Below are 20108 nucleotides of genomic sequence, written 5' to 3' on the forward strand. Positions count from 1 at the left end.
TGGCCTCAAACTCACAGCAATCCACCCGCCTCAGCCTCCCAAGAGCTGGAATTACAGGCATGCAACACCATACCCAGCTAGAGACAGTGTCTTTCTAAATCATTAAACTGCTCCTCCTACAGGGCTGGGATTACAGGCATGTGCTATCATGTCTGGTTTGGAGCTGGTCCTGTTGTCACTTTCTTTACATTGGGTTTCCAGAATGTCCTTAAGTGATACCCAGGAGAGATCTTGAGGGCTTGAGCTAAGCAGGCAGGGAAGCACATGTCTGTTTTTCCACCCACTCCTTAATCAGTTGGTGGGCAATGGCTAACTTGGGGGGCACGGAGAAGGGGAAAGTCTCATTCTGTTGCTGAATATAGAGGCCCTTGCTCCTCAGTGCTGTGGCTATCTCATCATAACTAAACCAGGCAGCTGCCTCTAGTTCCCTCAAGTTCACCTGGATCTGAAAGACAAAGAAGGAAAGAATGTATAATTAGAAACTATAAAATGTGAAATACTGTGGTCCAATGTAAGAACGTTGTTATAGAACCTAGTAGTCTTGGAAAATAACACCTGGACTTTACAAGTGAGATGAAAATTAGTTCCAGATATATCCCAGAAAAAAAGAAGCATAACTAAGAAATGAGAATTAAATGCATTTTTTTACATAGTGAAACAAAGATAGATACATAAAAGTCTTGAGAGCATAAAAGTAGAGGTGGAGCTCAGTAGTCCAGCACAGGTTTAGCAATGCATGAAGCCCTGAGTTCAATTTCCAACACACACACACACACACACACACACACACACACACTAAAAACCTGCAAGTACAAATACTAAGATATTGAGTGGCAACACTGAATGGTAAATTATGAACAATACTTGTTTTTCTTTGTGCTTCCATCATTGTGTAACTCTGTGAATTAAAAAAAGAACCAACTTTAAGAGTAGGAGTTAATGATAATCAAAAGCAAAGTAATGCAAACTCTGTCCATAGTGAAGTTGAAATAGATATCCTCTAAAGCCAATACACACAATAGGCAGGCTTTGGCAGACAGGACTACAGTGTTACCTGTCAGGGATGCTACAGAAGAGCAAGATAAGGTTAGATAAGACAACATCTAAGTCCCTTTCAGTGGGGCATAGTGGTTCAAGCCTGTAATCCCAGCACCAGGCCAGCCTGAACTACAAAGCAAGACCCTGTCTCAAAAGAAAAGGCTCTTTCAATAATTGTATCAGTAGTCCCCAACAACCTTGATTGACTTGATCAATAAAATCAATCCTGAAGTTGGTCATTAAATTAAATATATATTTTTGTTTTTTCTCCAGTACCGGGAATCAAACTCACTATCTTGCACTTGGCAGGCAGGCGCTGTGCTGCTGAGCTAAATCCCCAGCCCCTGATATATGTTTTGTATGCCTACTATATGTAAAATAGTGTTATAATCTGAAGGTGAAAGATAAATTGCTTTATATAGATGGTATTGGGACAATTGCATATCCACATACAAATAAATAAAACTGGATCCTTCTTTTTTTCTTTTTGGTCTTTTTTTTGAGACAGGGTCTCACTGTGCAGTTCAGGCTGGCCTTGAGCTCACTTTGTAGCCCGGGCTGGTCTTGGACTCGCAACGATCCTCCTGCCTTAGCCTCCCGAGTGCTGGGATTACAGGTGGGTGCCACCATGCTCAGCTTAAAATTGGATCCTTCCACCATATACCAAGAAACAACTCAAAATGGATTAAATACTTAAAAGTAAAACTTAAAATCATAAACCTTTGAGAAGAAAACAAGGGAGTGAGCTTCTAGACACTGAATTGTGCAATGATTTTTTGGATATGACACCAAAATCACAGGCAATGAAAGTAAAAATAGGATTACCTCAAACTAAAAAGGAAACAACAAAATGGAAAGGCACTCTACAGAATGAGAGAAAATAGTTGAAGACTATATCTATCTTAATGTAAGGAACTCCTACAGCTCAATAGCAAATAACCTAATTAAAAGTGTTAAACACCTCTACAGACATTTCTCAAAAGAGAATACAACTGACCAATAGACACATGAGGGCGGGGGATGTAGCTCAGCGGCATAAAGACTTGCCTGGCAAGCCTGAGGTCATGAGTTCGATTCCCAGTACCAAAAAAAAAGACACATGAAAAAAATGTTGAACACAGCTAATCATTACAGAAATGTAAATCAGAACCACAATATGATACCACCTCATACCTGGTAGGATGGCTGTTATCAAAAAACGAAACAAAGGACAACAAACATTGGTAAGGGAATCGAGAAGAGGGAAGCTTGTGCACGGTTGGGGAAAATGTAAGTTGGTGCAGCCAGTAAGCAGTATGGAGGGTCCTACAAGATTTAGAATGGAATTACTGTCTGATCCAGCAGTCCCCCTTCTGGGTATATGTATCCAAATGAGTTGAAATCTGGATCTCAAACGAGTACCTACTCCTGTGCTAACAGCAACATTATTCACGACAGCCCGGATACGGAAACATCTTAAATGTCCATCAGTAAATGAATAAAGCAAGCGTGGGCAGATACACATGGAAAATTATTGAGTCTTAAAAAGAAGGGGACCCTGTATTGTAACAATATGATGGAGGACATGCTAAGTAAAAAGACTCAGATACAGAAAGACAAATTCCCCACGATCCCACCTACACATGGAAACTAAAAATAAAAACAAGGAGGTGTTGGTCAAAGGCTATTAAGTTTCACTTACACAAAATAAGTTCTGGAGACCTGTACAACATGGGGCCTACAATTAATAATACTGTGTTGAATATATTAAGATTTGGTACAAGGATAAATCTTATGTTCTTATCACAAAAGAAAAAAGGGGTAGGAGAAAACTTTGGAAGTGAAAAATTTAGGATTTTTTTTGTTTGTTTGTTTTGGTTTTTCTCCGGTATCGGGAACCGAACTCATGACCTTGCGCTTGCCAGGCAGGCGCTTTGCCGCTGAGCTAAATCCCCAGCCCCCAAAATTTAGGACATTGATAATGAGGATCAGTGGATGGTTTCATGGGTATGTGCTTATCTCCAACCCCATCAAGTTGTGTGTATACATTCCTGCTTTTTGTATGTTAATTTTACTTCAATAAAATGGTTAAAAAATAAAAAGAAGCTGGGCGTGGTAGCGCACATCTGTAATCCCAGCAATCAGGAGGCTGATGCAGGAGGATTGCAGTGAGTTTGAGGCTAGCCTGGGCTATATAGTTTAAGACCAGCCTGAATTACAGAGTGAGACCCGGTCTCAAAAAGAAAAAAAAAGTAAAAAGAATGATCTGTGTAAGGGAGAATGGTGATCACTTGTTTACAAGAATAAAATGCCTTCATCACAGTAGTCTAGACAATGCTGGATGGACAGGTGCTGAGTAAGCTCTTGCTGGCCAGTAGACGGGCACAGCAGAGGAAGCATCCCAGCGGAAGGGAAACATGAGCGCTCACCTCTGTCTGCCCTGGTTTCACAGTTGCATGACAAGCAATCATGAGCGAGCTGTTAGGAAAGGGCCAGTGCTGAGACGCAGAGTACTGCATGCTTTCCACCTCCAGTCCCACCTCTTCTGCAACTTCCCGCCGGACAGCCTCTTCCACATTCTCACCTGTAAGCACTCGGGTTAATTTAGGACAGCAGGGAGCAGGAAGGTTGTACCTGAATTGTGATAGCCCATTTGTAAAAGGAGTACAAAACCTGGGGTATCCTAGCCGAGTCTTTCCAACAATAGGAATCAAGTAGAGTTGGACACTGGACTGAGTGTAGAAACCTGCTGGGTTAGTTATAATGCAGTCAGGATGGCTGCGGGAGAGGCTGCTGCTACCCTCAGCTCTAATAAAATTTCTCTTTTCATCATTTGTAGATTTTATCCCAATAAGCTCAAAAACACATCAAAACAAAAAACTAAATATGAAATTTTAGTATTATGCATGCTGAAATATTTAGAAAGAAGTATATTGTTTGCAGTCTTCCCTCCAAAAATAAGATGATGGACAGATAAAAATATGTGATCAAGTTAGTGAAAAAACTATAGAACCTAAGTGGGTAGGTGTATGGGGGTTCACTGCATAATTCTTCCAACTATGCTATATGTTTGAAATTCTATCTAACATAATATTGGGAAATCATAGTGCCAGAATGCAGCATTCTTGACATGAGAGGAAAGAATGTGCTTGAGATGTCAAGCACTATGGCAACAAGACAGAGAAATACCTACTATTAATAAGACTTTCTGGGCTGGGGATTTAGCTCAGCGGCAAAGCGCCTGCCTGGCAAGCGCAAGGTCGTGAGTTCGGTTCCCGGTACCAGAGAAAAACCAAAAAATAAAATAAATAAATAAATAAATATATACATTAAAAAAAAAGACTTTCTGTCCTCCAGTGCCGCCTGGCCTGTACATGCCCTGTAATACTTACCTATATCACAAAAGCCTGCCAAGGCAGAATACATGCCCTTGGGAAAGGTGCTCTGGCGGGCAAGCAGGCATCGGGTCCCATCTGACACCAGAGTGATCACAACAGGAGCCATCTAGGAAAGGAGTACGGAAATTGAGACACTGTCACTGCGGGGCCTCCCAGTGGACCAAAGGAATGGATAATTAAGGAAGCCTTCCAGTTTCGCAGGCTTCTTTCCCCAGGACATACAAGTATACCTTTCAGTTGTACAGCAGCTCTTACCTGCGGGTAATAGATGATGTCATTGGACGGAGACGTGCGCTTGCTGCCAGCAATGTTCCTTTTGGTGGGCTGCCCACTTCTGCTGCAGAACTGATGACCGTCATGCCACCGGAGAAGAGCCTGAGCCTAGGGATACAAGGATGGGCCTGGTTTCATTTGGAGAAAACATGGGGCTTATCTGTAACAGCACTGGGTTTAGAATCTAGAGCAACCCATGGGAAAAGTCAGAGCCTTTCTAACTCATTTGCCTTTAAATGGTTAGTGTTTAAGATAAGGAAACTATGTGAACATTCCCTTAGCATTGGAAATCAGAATAAGAGGCATTTTTTAAAAATGCATTAAACCGGGGCATGGTGGCACATGCCTGTAATCCCAACACTTGGGAGGCTGAGACAGGAGGAATGTTGCGAGTTCAGGACCAGCCTGGGCTACAAAGTGAGCTCAAGGCCAGCCTGAACTGCATAGTGAGACCCTGTCTCAAAAAGACTAAATAAATAAATAAATACAATGAAAAATTTTAAAAAATGCATTATGAATCCTTTAAAATAAATATATATATAAAGTAATATGATGAAGATCCATGTACTCATAACCTAACAAAAATAAAACAGTTCCAGTATGAATAATCAAATGTATTCTTCCTTAATATAGCTGGAATATTTTTGCAACTAAAGAATATTTAGAAGTTTTTCTTACAATAGACAATCAAAACACCATAGCAAAGAAAATCTAAAGCTGTGAGGATCATTCACTAATGTAATGTAAAATTATTTCATATATGAAAAACATGATGATGTATGTCATTAAAATGTTTCTGAGGTTGATAATCATGCCTATTGCTTAGCTCTGTCTGTCCTTAGGAGAAAATAGTCTTGACAGCAATTCTGCCAAAATAAGGGCAAAACAAGGTAGAATAAGCAATCCTCCTACAGCTCATTGTCCTTTTGTCAAAGTCTTAGAAAGAACTTAATCCCTTCCTATGGGATTAAGAAATTCGAATTTACCGTGAATAGCAAGGAGGAATCCACTGAATTCAGCTGAAAGACAGCTTTCCTCAGCTCAGTGAAAGACCCCTTGAGCTCTGTCTCCACTTCAGATTTTGGTAAGGAGCCTAGAAAATTGGAAAAGAGAATGAAATTAAACAAATATCAAGCTTTGCCTCAGCCCCCTCCAGTCTATGTTGTTATAGCACTGTTTCCCAAACTTGCCTAGTAAGTCAGCTGGAGAAAGGAAAAACTATACAGATTCTCAAGACCCTACCTGGCTATTCTGAAGCAAGAGGTGTAGAATAAGCCCCAGAAATCTTTTTATTTCTTTAAGAAGTACCAGGTCATTCTTATAGTCGGGCCAATTTGGGAAACATTGGAACTGTATCTGTCAAGATATTCAGGGAAGTTAGACCATTTGCATTAGCCACACACTATCCCTGAAAAGAGATGAAATGGGTCTCTAAACTCCTATCTGAAGCCCATTCCAGCAGCATTACATTCACACCCACACCCCTTCAAGGCAAAGGAAAGCCTAAGAGGAACCTTGAACCTAGAGCAAAGTGGTTCCCAAATGTAGGTCTGAGGACCTGGAGCTGTACTGTGGTAACATTTTCTTTCCCTGCAATGGTAAGAGAAGGAATACTGTCAATTCCCTATGAAATATTTAAGAACTATAAAATATACAATGGTTTGGAGAATACTACCACCACTTAGGTTAGAAAGAAAGCATTAAAATGTCCTTTATTTTAAATGATGGTAATAGATGATAGTGTTATGTCCTTACTTAAAAAAAGAGTTGATAACCTTTTTTGTATCCTCATGATTTTCTTAGAAATGATACTGTGTGAAATCCCAAAGTCTGAGAATTGTGCTGCCCATTAAAATGATGTCATATGTACCATGTATGGAAAAAGAGCTATTGAGACCTAGATCCAGAGCAAACCATGCTTCCTGCTGTTCAGAGCATCCAATCAGCACAGAATCTTCGATTCTTTGTGCATCCTGTCCAAACTTATGCAGGAGTCTTTCTACCTCTAAGAAACAAGAAGGGAAATAAATAAGGATTTCAGTGACATTACCACAGCCATACTAGATTTACAAGAAATCATCTACTTCAGCTTAAAGGAAGTAACCAGGTGCTGCACAGTATCATTGTGGGACTGGTTGCCCCTCAGATGTCAAAATAGGCAGATGCTAAAGTCCCTGATATAAATGGTATATTTGGATATAACCTATGTACATCTTCCCATGTACTTTAATTCATCTCTGGATTATTTATATCTAATACAATGCAAATCCTTTGTAAATAGTGGTTATACTGTATGGTTTATGGATTGATGGCAAGAAAAAAATCTGTATATGTTCAGTATAGACAAAAAATTTTTCCAAGTACTTTTGATCTGCAGTTGTTTGAACCTGAGGATACGGAGGCCAGCTACACTTGGCTAAAGGAGGGACGGTGAGCCTCCAGGGCTTTCAGTGCTATGCACGGCCTGCTGTGCCACAGGTGCTACAGGTTTGCCAGTGCTGGCTTAAGGTATAAACTGCCCTGCAGCTAATTAGCTGTGTAACATAGGTCTACTCACCTAACCTCTCTAGGTATCTGTCTTCTCCTCAGTAATCTCAGGAGTTTAGACCAAAGGAGGAATTCTATCTGTGTAACTGATTATAATTACACAATGGAAGGGACATAGCGCTTGTTCAGAAGATGCACAATAGCCAAGTTATTGAATTAAAAAAATACGTATTACACTTAAGATGGTAGGGACAATCCAGTTCTATAATTAACTTCCAGATTGCTGCTTTGCTGGGCCAAGGTGGAATAGTTATCTGAGATCCTGGGCTGTAAAAGGTAAACGCTGTATAGAGAGAAAGCCTGTCCTCTCCATGAAAGACTTATTTATTTGTTCATGTTATAACAATGCTAGATCTCTAAATAATGTTTAGTACCTTCTAACAAGAGTCCTTGTGTTCTTCTGCATTGCTGGCAACTACTTACCCAAATACTCCAAAATCTGACCCGTGAGAGAAATCTACCAGCAATGTAGTAAGAAATATATAGTGACTAATTACATTTATATGCTATATTTATATGTCAATATAAAGCTGAAAATTAATATTCAAATAGCAAATCCCAACCAAGTGTGGTGGCATAAGCTGTAGCACCAAATATTTAGGAGTCTCAGGCAGGAGGACTGCTTGAGTATAGAAATACAAGACCAGTCTGGGCCACAAAGTGAGACCCTGTCTCAAAAAAAGAAAATTCCAGTGATGTATATACCTCTGAAAAGGCTCTCAGAATAAATTAATTTTAATTTACTTTAAAATTTGATCTTCTGGGGCCGGGGATATAGCTCAGCTTGGCAAATGCAAGGTACCGAGTTTGATTCCTGGTACCAAAAGAAAAAAAAAAAAAAAAGACATAAAATCTGATCTTCTAGTGAAAATCAAGTTAGGATGCAAATCTAACATTCTAGTAAAATGGTATGTACCTCTATGAAGGCTGGAAATCACTAGTTTAAAGTACAAGTGGGCAAACCTTCTCTGTAAAGAGACACTAATTACTTTAGGCTTTGGGATCATACAGTCTCTTCATAATGGCTTACCTGCCATCAGTGCAAGAATAGCCGTAGACAGTGTCAACAAGTAAGTGTGGCTGTGTTCAAAGACAAATGTATCTATAACGCAAGCAGCGAGTCTAATCTGGGTAGTGGTTTTGTTGAGGCACGAGTGGCTTATACCATCACCAAATATATTTGACCGGACAGCTAAGCTTCACAAAATAAATTATTCGTTGGCAGAAGGAGTTATACGAGCTGAAGACTCAGAAGGTATTTGAAAATATCTGGACTCCAAACTAATTTAAAGGTAACAATATGCAACCTATTAACCATTCTTACCCTCCTACTATCTTGTCTTGAAATTTTTTTCTCTTTAAAATTAAAAAAAAATCTGGACTCCATATATTCAAGGATATTTCTCAGTGATCCAGTATGTGCTGAGTGCAGCTTAGTGGCCACCAGTCTGCTTTGAGCTTACCTAGGAAGCTAAACCGGGGTGCCATGTATCGACTTTCTGCTGCCTGAAGCAAAGGAGCCAGGCTATGAAAGAGGTAAAATGCTCCCGTCTGCTGGGCTTTTTTACATGCATCGTCATCTTCTTTCAGTTCAAATAAATACCTGTATTTGGGAAATGAGCCATTACAAGACCACGTTTAGTTGTATGGCATCCATTTTTGAGAACTCTACTCCTGCATCCCTCTCCTACTACTGTTATTTCTCTTTATTTATTTATATGCTGATTTGCCCCAAAGAGGATGTGAGGTGGCTACAGGCAGTCATGCATTCCCTCTTTCATCCTGCTGCACACCTTGCCTGTACTTCTGGGGTCGCATTATTGTACCATTTCTTCACTTGTCTGTCTCCCTGCATGCTCCGTAATTAGCAGGTGGAATGGCTCAATTCAATAAATATTTATTGGGCTGAACTTCAAGGGTAATAAATATTTACTGAATTGAACCTCAAGGTACTTTGCCAATATTATACTGTGAGGCAAGAATTTACAGGCAGTGGAGTGAAAGGAAAACAAGTGCAGTGATAACAATATCAACCACAGAATCTTAGAGATGGGAGAAAACGCTAACCTTTAGCAACTCATTCATTCTGGAGCAGACCAGGAACATATTTTACCTTCAAATGCACCCTTCTTTCAAACATCTAGCTCCCAACATGGACATTCTTAGATCCTTATCTATGTTTGTTTTGTTTTGTTTTTTTCAGACAGGGTCTCACTCTGTAGTTCAAGCTGGCCTTAAACTCACTTTGTAACCCAAGCTGGCCTTGAACTTGCAATGATTCTCCTGCCTCAGCCTCCCAAGTGCTGGGATTACAGGCATGTGCCACCACGCCCAGCCCTTATCTATTTTTTTTCCCTTTATCTGTTTTTAACATTTTTTTATTAGCCCATGTTTGCATTACATAATGATTATATCATTGTGGGGAGTTGGCACATGTATATAACACATCTTAATTCTTTTTACAGCCCCATCCCTACCTTATCTATATTGAAGGCACCATTCATGAACCCTAGACCTTAGCTACTTAATAAGGATAGTATTTTCAGAAGCCAACATAAAAATGTGGAAAAGAACATCCTCTTATTGCTTTCTCAAAAAGAGATAATAATAGAGCAAGTTCTAGGTTTTTCTAGTACCTTTTAAGGGTGGCCTATCTTTTTAAGAGCCTTGAGAATCAAATCAGGGTCCATGGATTCAGTGGAGATTGAATATAGATTCTCCTTGGGGTGTAGGATTACTTTTGCCTTCACAAGCTCTAAAACAGGATCTCAGGAATATGGCATATTTTGTTATGTAAGTGGAAAATACAACTTACAGATATTTTCTGTAGGATCTGTGAATGTCCATAACACCCACAGGCAGAGTTGATACAAATGGAAATACAAAGTAAGATACCAAACAAACCCCAGAAGCCATCTTTATGGACCTATTTTGACTGTGCAGTCAAAGGAGTTACAATGAGGTCTTTATAAATAGAACAAAAGAAAGTTGATCTTTTAAGACTCCTGATATTTTTAAACTTATTTTGAGTGACTATAGCCACCTGGGGCAAAGACTCAATGTATGACAAAGGAGAGACGTGTGCCACTCAGAAGTTACCAAATATACACAATAGAACAAACACGGCTGCCTTCGTAAAAGACACAGTGGTACAACCTGTGCTTTGCCCTAATGACCCTAAACAGCAAAAACACCTACAAAAACATACAGGGTAAGGTCTTAAACAGGGTATCACTGGAGCTGGAACTGAGATCTGAAAGTTCATACATTCTTCTCAATAACAAGCTCTATTTTTTATTTCATTTATTTTTTTAGGAACTCTCTTCAAAAATTCACTTTCTTCCTTTAGTTATAATAGCAAGCAAACCACTGTACTGATTATCAGGGCTGAAAATATTTATTTTTATTTTTATTTTTTGTCTTTTTGAGACAGGGTCTCACTATGCAGTTCAGGCTGGCGTTGAGCTCACTTTGTAGCCCAGGCTGGCCTCGAACTCACAACAATCTTCCTGCCTCAGCCTCCCAAGTGCTGGGATTACAGGTGTGTGCCACCATGCCCAGCTTGAAAATATTTATTTTTAAACTTTAAGTAGTTTTTCTTATTATAAGAGTAAAAAATAGTCATTCTTTAAAAAGTAGAAAATATAATTGCCAATTTTTATAAAAAAGGAAACCATTAGCAACCTCACCAGTTAGAGATGAGCACTGTTTGCAGTCTGCAATATTAACTATTAATGTTATGCACCAATGTATATATTTAGAGTCAATCATGCCTGCTCATCTGAAGCCTTTTTTTTCTTAAACATGCTCTACATCATTGTTTATTGACAAACTTTTTTTGCTTTTCTCATGATTCTGATTCTTTTTTAAAAACTATTTTTATTTTTTTGATTCACTTTAAATATACTTAACCACTTCAAGATATTTGTTACACTTTAGTCAATAATTCTATTCTTGTTCTTGAATTTTCAGTCTGAAAAAGCACAGGCAACCTAAATGTATTGATACCTAAAATAAATATTGTAATTTTGTTATTTGTTTACTCTTGCTTGTGAAGGATTTTATGCTTTTGTACCACTAAATTTTGGACTGTGCCCTCAAGACTGGCCTTTCTAATGGGAAGTCCTGGTTGTGCATGTATTGCTCCTAAAGGGATTTACATGTGCACTTGCAAGGTGCCCCAGCCAGGCGTGGTGGCGCACGCCTGTAATCCCAACACTTGGGAGGCAGAGGCAGGAGGATCTGTGCAAGTTCGAGGCCAGCCTGGGCTACAAAGTGAGCTCAAGGCCAGCATGAACTGCATAGTGAGACCCTGTCTCAAAAAGACAAAAAAAAAAAAAAAAAAAAAAACAAAAAACAAACAACAACAAAAAGATACTGCCAGTCTAGGCTTAATAGTCAAAAATTCATTTCATAGGTTGAGGGTAATCTTGGGCCATACCACACAAATGGTATAAATTTAAATCCTACAACTAGATGAAAGCAGGCGAGTGATTTCAGATGTCACCAGGATGAGGGTATGTTGGAGTTATTCATAGTATTTCCAGGAAACTTCATGAAATATCATTCAGTATAGCTCTTAAGGAGTTTATTATTCCATTATATATATGTATTTTAATTTCTCCCTCATTGTGCATTCATTCAGCAGTACTTCAGTGCATGTTATGTGGTAGGCACTGTTTTATCCACTAAGGGTACTACACTAGAAAAGACAAAGTCATGTCACTGATATTATAGGAAACTTTGTTAAATTTTTTTTTAATTGTAAGCAATTTCAATAATCATTCTCTCTCTCTCTCTCTCTCTCTCTCTTTTTTGTCTTTTTGAGTCAGGGTCTCACTATGCAATTCAGGCTGGCCTTGAGCTCACTTTGTAGCCCAGGCTGGCCTCAGACTTGCACAGATCCTCCTGCCTCAGCCTCCCAAGTGCTGGGATTACAGGCGTGCACTACCATGCCCAGGTCTACAATGATCATTCTTATGAGTAATTTTATCACCCATCTTTGATATGGGATTTTGAGATATTTCAATTTTATAATAGAACACAACAACAACAGTCAGAGCTCAGGTTGGTCAAAACTCACCGTGTCTTAGTGACATAGGTTGACAGCAATCTAGAGCACTGTAAAATTTTTCTTCTGCAAGCTATTCCACAATACAGAGACATTACCAGGTCCCTAGAGAAAAAAAAGAAGTTTAAAAAGTCGTAGTACACAATTTAAAGTAATGAATCACCAAGGGAGTTATATTTTAAGCTAGGATAGAATCACTTAGCAATACTAAGAAAAGAGAAACTAAATAGGACTCAGGTGATTAGGCTTCTCCATTGCATTTCTACCATTAACTGATACTTCTTTCCAAATCTACGAAATTGAAACCTGTTTAGCCATGCTAAAAGTTGTGGGAATCAGCAAATTATCCACAAAAAATATAGACTCCTCCCTCATATCATAGACTGTTAGTGGGAGGTGGCTGCCAACCAAGGCCTCCATCTCTTCTGTATCGAGGTAGGGACGACTATCCCTTCTAGGCTGAATCAATTAAGAAGAGGGTATAAGCTGGCGTATGGTGGCGCCCACCTGTAATCCTGGCACTCTGGGAGACTGAGACTGGAGAATTGCAATTTTGAGCCCACCCCAGGCAGTTTAATGAGAACCTGTTGTAAGATTTAAAAAAGGGCAGGGAATATAGCTCCATGTGAAGGCCATGGGTTGAAACCAAAGTACCAGGAGAAAAGAAAGAGGAGGGGGTATACCTTATTTCCCCTCTTTTTTCCCTTCTACTTAGAAGATACCAAGGTAAAAGGTAGAGTTATTAGATATAGAACCCTAAGTCCTTCACTCACACATGGATAAAAGCCACTCGCCAACCAAAGACCCTCTGCACTGGACTATTTATTTGTCAGTGAAAAATAAACTTCGAGCAGGTTGGCCGGGAGAAGTAACTCAGTAGTAGAGTGGCTTGGCATGTACAAGGTCTTGGTTCAATCTCAAACACCACAACAGATAATAAAAACTTCTACTATATTAAGCCACTGAATTTTTAATTTATTATTTATATTTTGGTGGTGGGATTGAACTCAGGGACTCATGCATACTAAGCATGGGCTCTACCACTGAACTATACTCCCAGCCCCTGGCCACTGAAATTCTGAAATTTGTCTGTTATAGCAGCTAGTATTACGCTGACAAATAGACCAAGTAACAAGCCTGGGATATCTCCAGAGTAATGAAACCAAGTTTCTCAGAGTAAATAAAAACCAATATACCTCTGAGAAGTAGACAGAAATCCAGTAGGGTAAGAAAAATTTTAAATCATAGCCATTAAGAAAATATTTCAAGGGGGCTGGGGATTTAGCTCAGTGGCACAGTGTCTGCCTGGCAAGTGCAAGGTCGTGAGTTTGATTCCTGGTACCGGAACAAAAACAAAAACAGAAACAAGAAAATATTTCAAAAGACAGTTATGAAATTCATATGGATCCAACAAATTTTCTAATTTTTTTCTAGCTCATTGGGAAAGAAAATATATCTGTCTGAGGAATTCATTGTGCAGAAGATGGTTTCTTTCTCTTTTTAAAAGTGGTGCTAGGTACTGCACCTAGGGCCTCACACCTGCTAGGGAAGTGCTGCACCACTGAGCTGTATCCTGATGCCAGTGGTTCCTTTTAATTTGTCTATTAGTAAGCATTTTATTTCCCAGGAAAGGTACCATTCATTTTAGGAGTAAAAATGTGAAGAAATTCCACTGAAAATGTGAAAAAAAAATCAGTACAGTTAAATAGCCAACCACCCTTTTAACTGTGCCCAACAGAAGCAAGCTTTGACATTAACCTACCAAGGGAATATCTGAAGTTCAGGACTATTTCTTGGTTGCATAATTATGAGTCACTGATGACTAATCCTTGAATAGTTTTGACTGCAATCTGTGTGCTAAATATACTTAGCAAATGAGAGTCAACAAAATATTTATTGGCTACTGACTTAAGGTGAAGTTATTTCTCTCTCTCTGTCTCTGATTTTTTTTTTTTTCTGAGACAGGGTCTTGCTGTGTAGTTCAGGTGGCCTGGAACTCACTGTGTTGCTCAAGCTGACCTCTAACCTGTGGCAATCCTCCTCCCTCAGCCTCCCAAATGCTAGGATAGCAAGATCTCTTAAGGAACACAAAAATGTGAAAAATGAAAATCTCTGCTTTAAGGAACGCTAGCAGGTGAGAAAAAACCAAATGTATACCTTTCACAGGAAACTGTATGTGATATGCAGGTTACAAAGCACTCTGAGATAGTATTAAAAGTATAATCCTTATTTTATTTTTTTAACTAAAAAGTTTTTGTGCTTATATTCAGAGATTCTTTTTTTTTGTGGGGGGGGGTTCATTTTTTTTCCAGTACAGGAATCGAACTCACAACCTTGTGCTTGCCAGGCAGGTGCTGTGCCACTGAGCTAAATCCCTAGCCCCTATTCAGAGATTCTTTATTCAAGATATTAGTAATTTTCAAATACTGGAAAAAGCTCACATACCTATTAGCTAATGCATGGATAAACTAATACTGTACATCCATACAATGGAATATTACTCAGCAACAAAAAAAGAACAAACATAAAATGCAATAACACAGATGTCTTCAAGTGCTTTATGTTAAGTGACAGAAACCAGATGCAAAAGATTCTATTAATATTCTAGAAATTCTAGAAATTCCAGATTAGACTGATTAAAAAGTAGATTAGGGCTGACAAGTATCAGGAGGCAAGAGAAGGGCAATTTTCTTTTTCTAAAATTTTTTTGAGAGAGTCTTGCTATGTAGTCCAGGCTAGTCTCAACCTTAGCCTTTCTAGTAGCTGGGATCACAAGCATGTGTCACTATGTCCAGCCATATATAATCCCTATTTTTTAAAATAATGCAAGGACTTACGTGATATATTGAAAAGAATGTATAAAAAGTCAGTATTTGTAGCTCACCTATAACTCAGAAAACATAAATTGGTACATATTTTTGAAAATTAATGTAGGGTTACCTGCTAAAATATTAAACAAGCACACCTTTCACCTAACAATTCCACTTCCATGAATTTTTTTCTAGGAAGGAACCAATATGTACAAGAATGTTAATAAACTGGGCAAGATGGTACACACCTATAATTCTAGCACTTGAGAAGTTGAGGCAGGATGATCATGAGTTTGAGGCCAGCCTCAGGTCTATAGCAAGTTCAAGGCTGGCCTGGCCTATGTTGCTATATCCTAACAAAGAAAAACAAACAAAAAGGAATGTTAATAAAAATATTATAAATGGAACACTATGCACCAGATAAAAATAGAAAATAATATAACAGTGAAGAAATATACATGGAGTAACAGAGAAGGTTATTCAGAATACATTTTAAGAAAAGTACAGGGGGTAGTGGGGAGATGTTGTTAAAGGATACAAAGTTTCAGTTATGATAAATTAGTTCTGGAGATCTATTTATTGCATGGTGACTACAGTTAATAGTAATAAGCCAGGTGTGGTGGCACACGCCTGTAATCCCAGAACTTGGGAGGCTGAGGCAGGAGGATAGTTGCGAGTTTGAGACCAGCCTGGGTTACACAGTGAGCTGAAGCCCAGCCTGAACTGCATAGCAAGACCCTGTCTCAAAAAGACAAAAAAAAAAAAAAAAGTATTGTGTAACTGAAAATTACTAATACAGTAAATCTTAATGTTAAATCTAAATCTTAATACAGTAAATCTTATGTCTTCACCACAATAAAAAGACAAGTATGTGAGATGATGGATATTTACTAATTTTATAATGTATCCATATATCAAAATATCACATTGTGCTCAGTAAATACAATTTTTATTTGTCAGTTGTACCTTAAACTGGAGGGAAAAAGAAAGGAAGAAATATTTGGTTGGTCAACATGCTCTAATTAACTTATAAAGAATAGCACGTATATATTGTGGATGGCACTTTATAACACACAGCTGAACTGAATCAGTGCAGTTCTGGGTGCGGAAGGCCCACCTGAGGACTGTTGCCAGCAGCATAAAAGGAGAGCTGGACGGGAAGATGGTACTGTTGATTCTCCTGGAGAAGCTTGTTGTGCTGGTTTTCCTGATATGAACTCAACTGTTCTCATTGTCGGAGGAGCTCAGGTCCTCACTGTCACTGAGGATGGCTGCGATACCTTTTGCGGGAGCGCTGGTCCTTACCTTGAGCATTGCTTCCTGGCTCCAGTGCAGATCCTTCACCCCACTGGCACAGATTTTCTATCTCCCACCACTGACCTTTGGGCCTTCCCAGTGCAGATTCTTGATGCAGACTTGCATGAGACATTGTCGTGGGCTCTAGGCCTCCAGCTGGACTCGTGCAGGACATTGCCATGGGATGCAGGCCCTCAGCTGGATTCTTTGGGCCTCTAGTGTGTGGCCAGATCTTCTGCACTCTTCTGTATTTGACTCTTTGGGTGAGTATTATAAAAATAATCCTAAAAATTATCTGTCCTATATTTAAATATATTTCCTTGCAAACCCTGACTACAATAAAATTGGTACCAGGAGTGAAGTCATTACTGTGACACTGCCTGGCCATGTGGCGTAAAAGCCTTGGGAAATAATTTGGAAAAGTTTTGACACTGGTCAAAGAGGCAGCCATATGCTGTAAACTATACGGGAGATGCTGGTCAAAGCCTGGAAAATCAGAGTACTGGTGACAATACGGCTGCTTAGGATGAGGCTCAGGGAGCTTCTATTGAGGACTAAATTGGCTGCTGGGTCCCAGGCAGTGTATATTGTGGTTTGGCAGGAAGTTGGTCTGCATTTTGCTTGTGTTTAGAGATATTGCCTGGATGGTAGAAAAATTTCAATGCAGTCTACTGTCGGGATGGTGGCATGGTTACTGTTGAGGGCTTTGGGCCAGATCTGTCTTGGAAATTAAAGACAGAGCCAGCAGGGAGATTTGAAGCATTTGACCAGAGGGAAGGCTCCAGTGGAGCCATGGATTACAAGGATGAAACAGAGGAGAACATGGTTGTTAAGAAGGAAAAGGACAATTTAAAAAATGACCAGAGGCCTCTCACCAGAAGGGAAGGGTGTATTTGAAATGCTGGAGATCCCTTGGAAGTGTAAGTGTTGCCACGCTGTTTTTAAAAGTTAATGGAAAGCAAGGATTGTAATTGTAATAGCTCTCTTAATATGATTTTAATGTAGTTTTTAGATACATGTTTGTAATCAGGTTTTTTAGTCAAAGTATAGTGGATTTTAACCTTGGGTTCTGAGCACCCTGAGTGTTTGCTTTTGGTGTGGAAATGAGTGCAATAAGAATTCGTATATGTAAAAAAAGAAAAGAATTTGTATATGTAATTGTTAGTGTAAATCTGAATAGATCAAGACATATTAACTTTCACAAATCTGCCACTGGAGACTATGGTTTAAGGAAGTATGTCTAGGGGGCTGGGGATTTAGCTCAGTGGCACAGCGCCTGCCTGGCAAGCGCAAGGTCATGAATTCCATTCCCGGTACCGGAAAAAAAAAAACAACAACAACCACAAAAAAAAAACAAACAAAAAAAGGAAGTATGTCTAGTTATCAAGTGGGCCAGGGGTGGATTGTGGTGGATTAACTAATGGGCAACTTGTAACACCCAGCTGAATTTAATCAGCAAGGTGCTGGGTGCGGAAGGACCACCTGAGGATTGTTGCCAGCAGCATAAAAGGAGAACTGAACGGGAAGATGGTGCTGTTGATTCTCCTGGAGAAGCTTGTCGTGCTGGTTTTCCTGATATGAACTCAGCTATTCTCATCGTCAGAGAGTCTGGGTCCTTGCTGTCACTGAGGATGGCTGCCGTTCTTTTGCGGGGGACCTCTGGTCCTTACCTGAGCGTTGCTTCCTGGCTCCAGTGCACATCCTTCATTCCGCTGGCTCAGACTTTCTGTCTCCCACCACTGGCCTTTGGGCCTTCCAGTGCAGATCTTGACACAGACTTGCACGAGGCATTGTCATGGGCTCTAATCATAAGAAATTGATTTTTTCTCCCCAGCTGCACTCATGCAAGACACTGCCATGGCATCCAGGCCCTCCACTGGATTCTTTGGGTCTCTAGTGTATGGCCAGATCTTCTGCACTCTTCTGTATTTGACTCTTTGGGTGAGTATTATAAAATAATCCTATAAATTAGGTGTGCTGTACTATATCTATTGCCTTGCAAACCCTGACTATAACATATATATTCTAGTATATATAAATTAGTTATGTATTAATATTGTTCAAATACACTAAACTAGTAACTGTGACTATGTTGGGATAAAGGGAAGGAGATACAGATTGAAAGGGGGTACCTGTGGTTTTTACTTTATTCATTTCTACATTTACAAAAATTTAAGCTATATATACATATTCTTTTTAAGAAAGAAAGTGTAAGAAAATAATAGCTCCTGGGACTAACTTCTCAGTGAGTCTATTTCTAAGCCACTATTACCAGAGACACCTCGCCATATTTCCCATGAGCCACAAGAAATTCCTTTGGTGAGTTCTTGGGTCCTGAGAACTGCAAGAACTATTTGGTTGTGGTCACTGACTAATATGTATGGCTCACTGTACTGGGCTGCCCGTTGTTTCAACTAGTAAAACAAATTGTTTCTATTGTTAAATTAACCTTAATTGTTTGTAGGTTATCATGGCTTCAACTATTTGTTTTTCAAAAGTACAAAGAATGATAGCTATGAAAGGTAATATTATTTTTATCTAAGGCTAATACAGTAAATGATGAGGCAGGGTCGTTAAGATTAACAATTTCTCTGAACCCTGTCATGTAAATGTAAAAGATCTGTAATGTAAATAATTCACACGCATTTCTTGTACTGTTCGTAATGCCAGAAGGATTGTTGTGTGGCACAAGAGCATGAAAAGACCCCCAAGAAAAGTGAGAAGCTCCTCTCTAATCTTCATGTTAACTTTCAGTGCGAAGAGGCAAGGTTCTCATTCATCCGGGGAGCACTTTGGAGACACCCTGTTTCTATGACTGTGGACCTCAATGGAATGGGCGGCTATGCAGAACTGAGCAATCAGTGAAATACAGATTTCAAGGTTTCTGTGACCGTGCTTACATGAAAAACTCTGGTTTGAATTCTAAAAGATAATTTTTCCTCCTTTAACCCTTGTAGGGGATAAAGATTGCTAAAGCAATTGGTGAGAAGTTCGTAACTCCCATTTTTAAGTTTAACAATTTCTTATGATTAACAATTTAAGCGATATATACATCTAATGAGCCTGCCAATGAAATGTTAGAAAAATTATTAGTTTTATCTAATGAGAATGTTCCACAAGAGCAAAACTGATCATTCTCCTGCTTTTTGCAAAAGAGAAACTAAACTAAAACTGTAAAATGCTGTAACCAAGAGCTTTTGTCAAGTTCAATTATGCCTCCGTCCCTGCACTTAACACCTGAACAGGTTTCTTTTTTACTGTACTCACTCTGAATTCTTTTAGGGGTGGCTTCCCAGGCCTCAAAAGTCAGCAGTAACCAGGGAACACCAAACGTTCAAGTTTAAACTGTTTTCCTTCCCCAGAGGGACCACTGCTGCTTCTGCCACACTTCCCAGAATTCTATAGACACACTCTGGGAAATGTAATCTCTATGGTCATTAAAAACATATTTCTGCCACACTTCCCAGAAGGCTCCTAGAGAAGCACTCTGGGAATAGTAGTTCACTCCGCAGGCATGATACTGTGTCTTCAAACTGCAAAGTTTACCATGACTATCAAATTCATGAGCATCGAAGATCTTAATACTAGGCTGGGCGTGGTGGCACACACTTGTAATCCCAGCACTCAGGAGGCTGAGGCAGGAGGATCGCTGCAAGTTTGAGACCAGCCTGGGCTACAAAGTGAGCTCAAGTCCAT

The 20108-nt window shown here is 39.4% G+C and overlaps 1 protein-coding gene across 1 annotated transcript; it reads right to left on the bottom strand.

Moving 5' to 3' along the window:
- On the bottom strand, positions 1 to 19801 carry Nudt13 (nudix (nucleoside diphosphate linked moiety X)-type motif 13; the record flags this gene model as incomplete). Its single annotated transcript, XM_005389995.2, is given in 9 exon segments — positions 1 to 445; positions 3447 to 3601; positions 4410 to 4521; positions 4671 to 4796; positions 5675 to 5781; positions 6559 to 6693; positions 8699 to 8838; positions 12319 to 12411; positions 19680 to 19801. Coding segments are annotated over 8 exon segments (1059 nt in total). The 5' UTR covers positions 12402 to 12411; positions 19680 to 19801.
- Between the last annotated feature and the right edge of the window lie 307 nt (positions 19802 to 20108).

This window comes from Chinchilla lanigera, unplaced genomic scaffold (assembly GCF_000276665.1).
Source record: "Chinchilla lanigera isolate Chin_1 unplaced genomic scaffold, ChiLan1.0 scaffold00036, whole genome shotgun sequence".
NCBI classification, from domain to species: domain Eukaryota; kingdom Metazoa; phylum Chordata; class Mammalia; order Rodentia; family Chinchillidae; genus Chinchilla; species Chinchilla lanigera.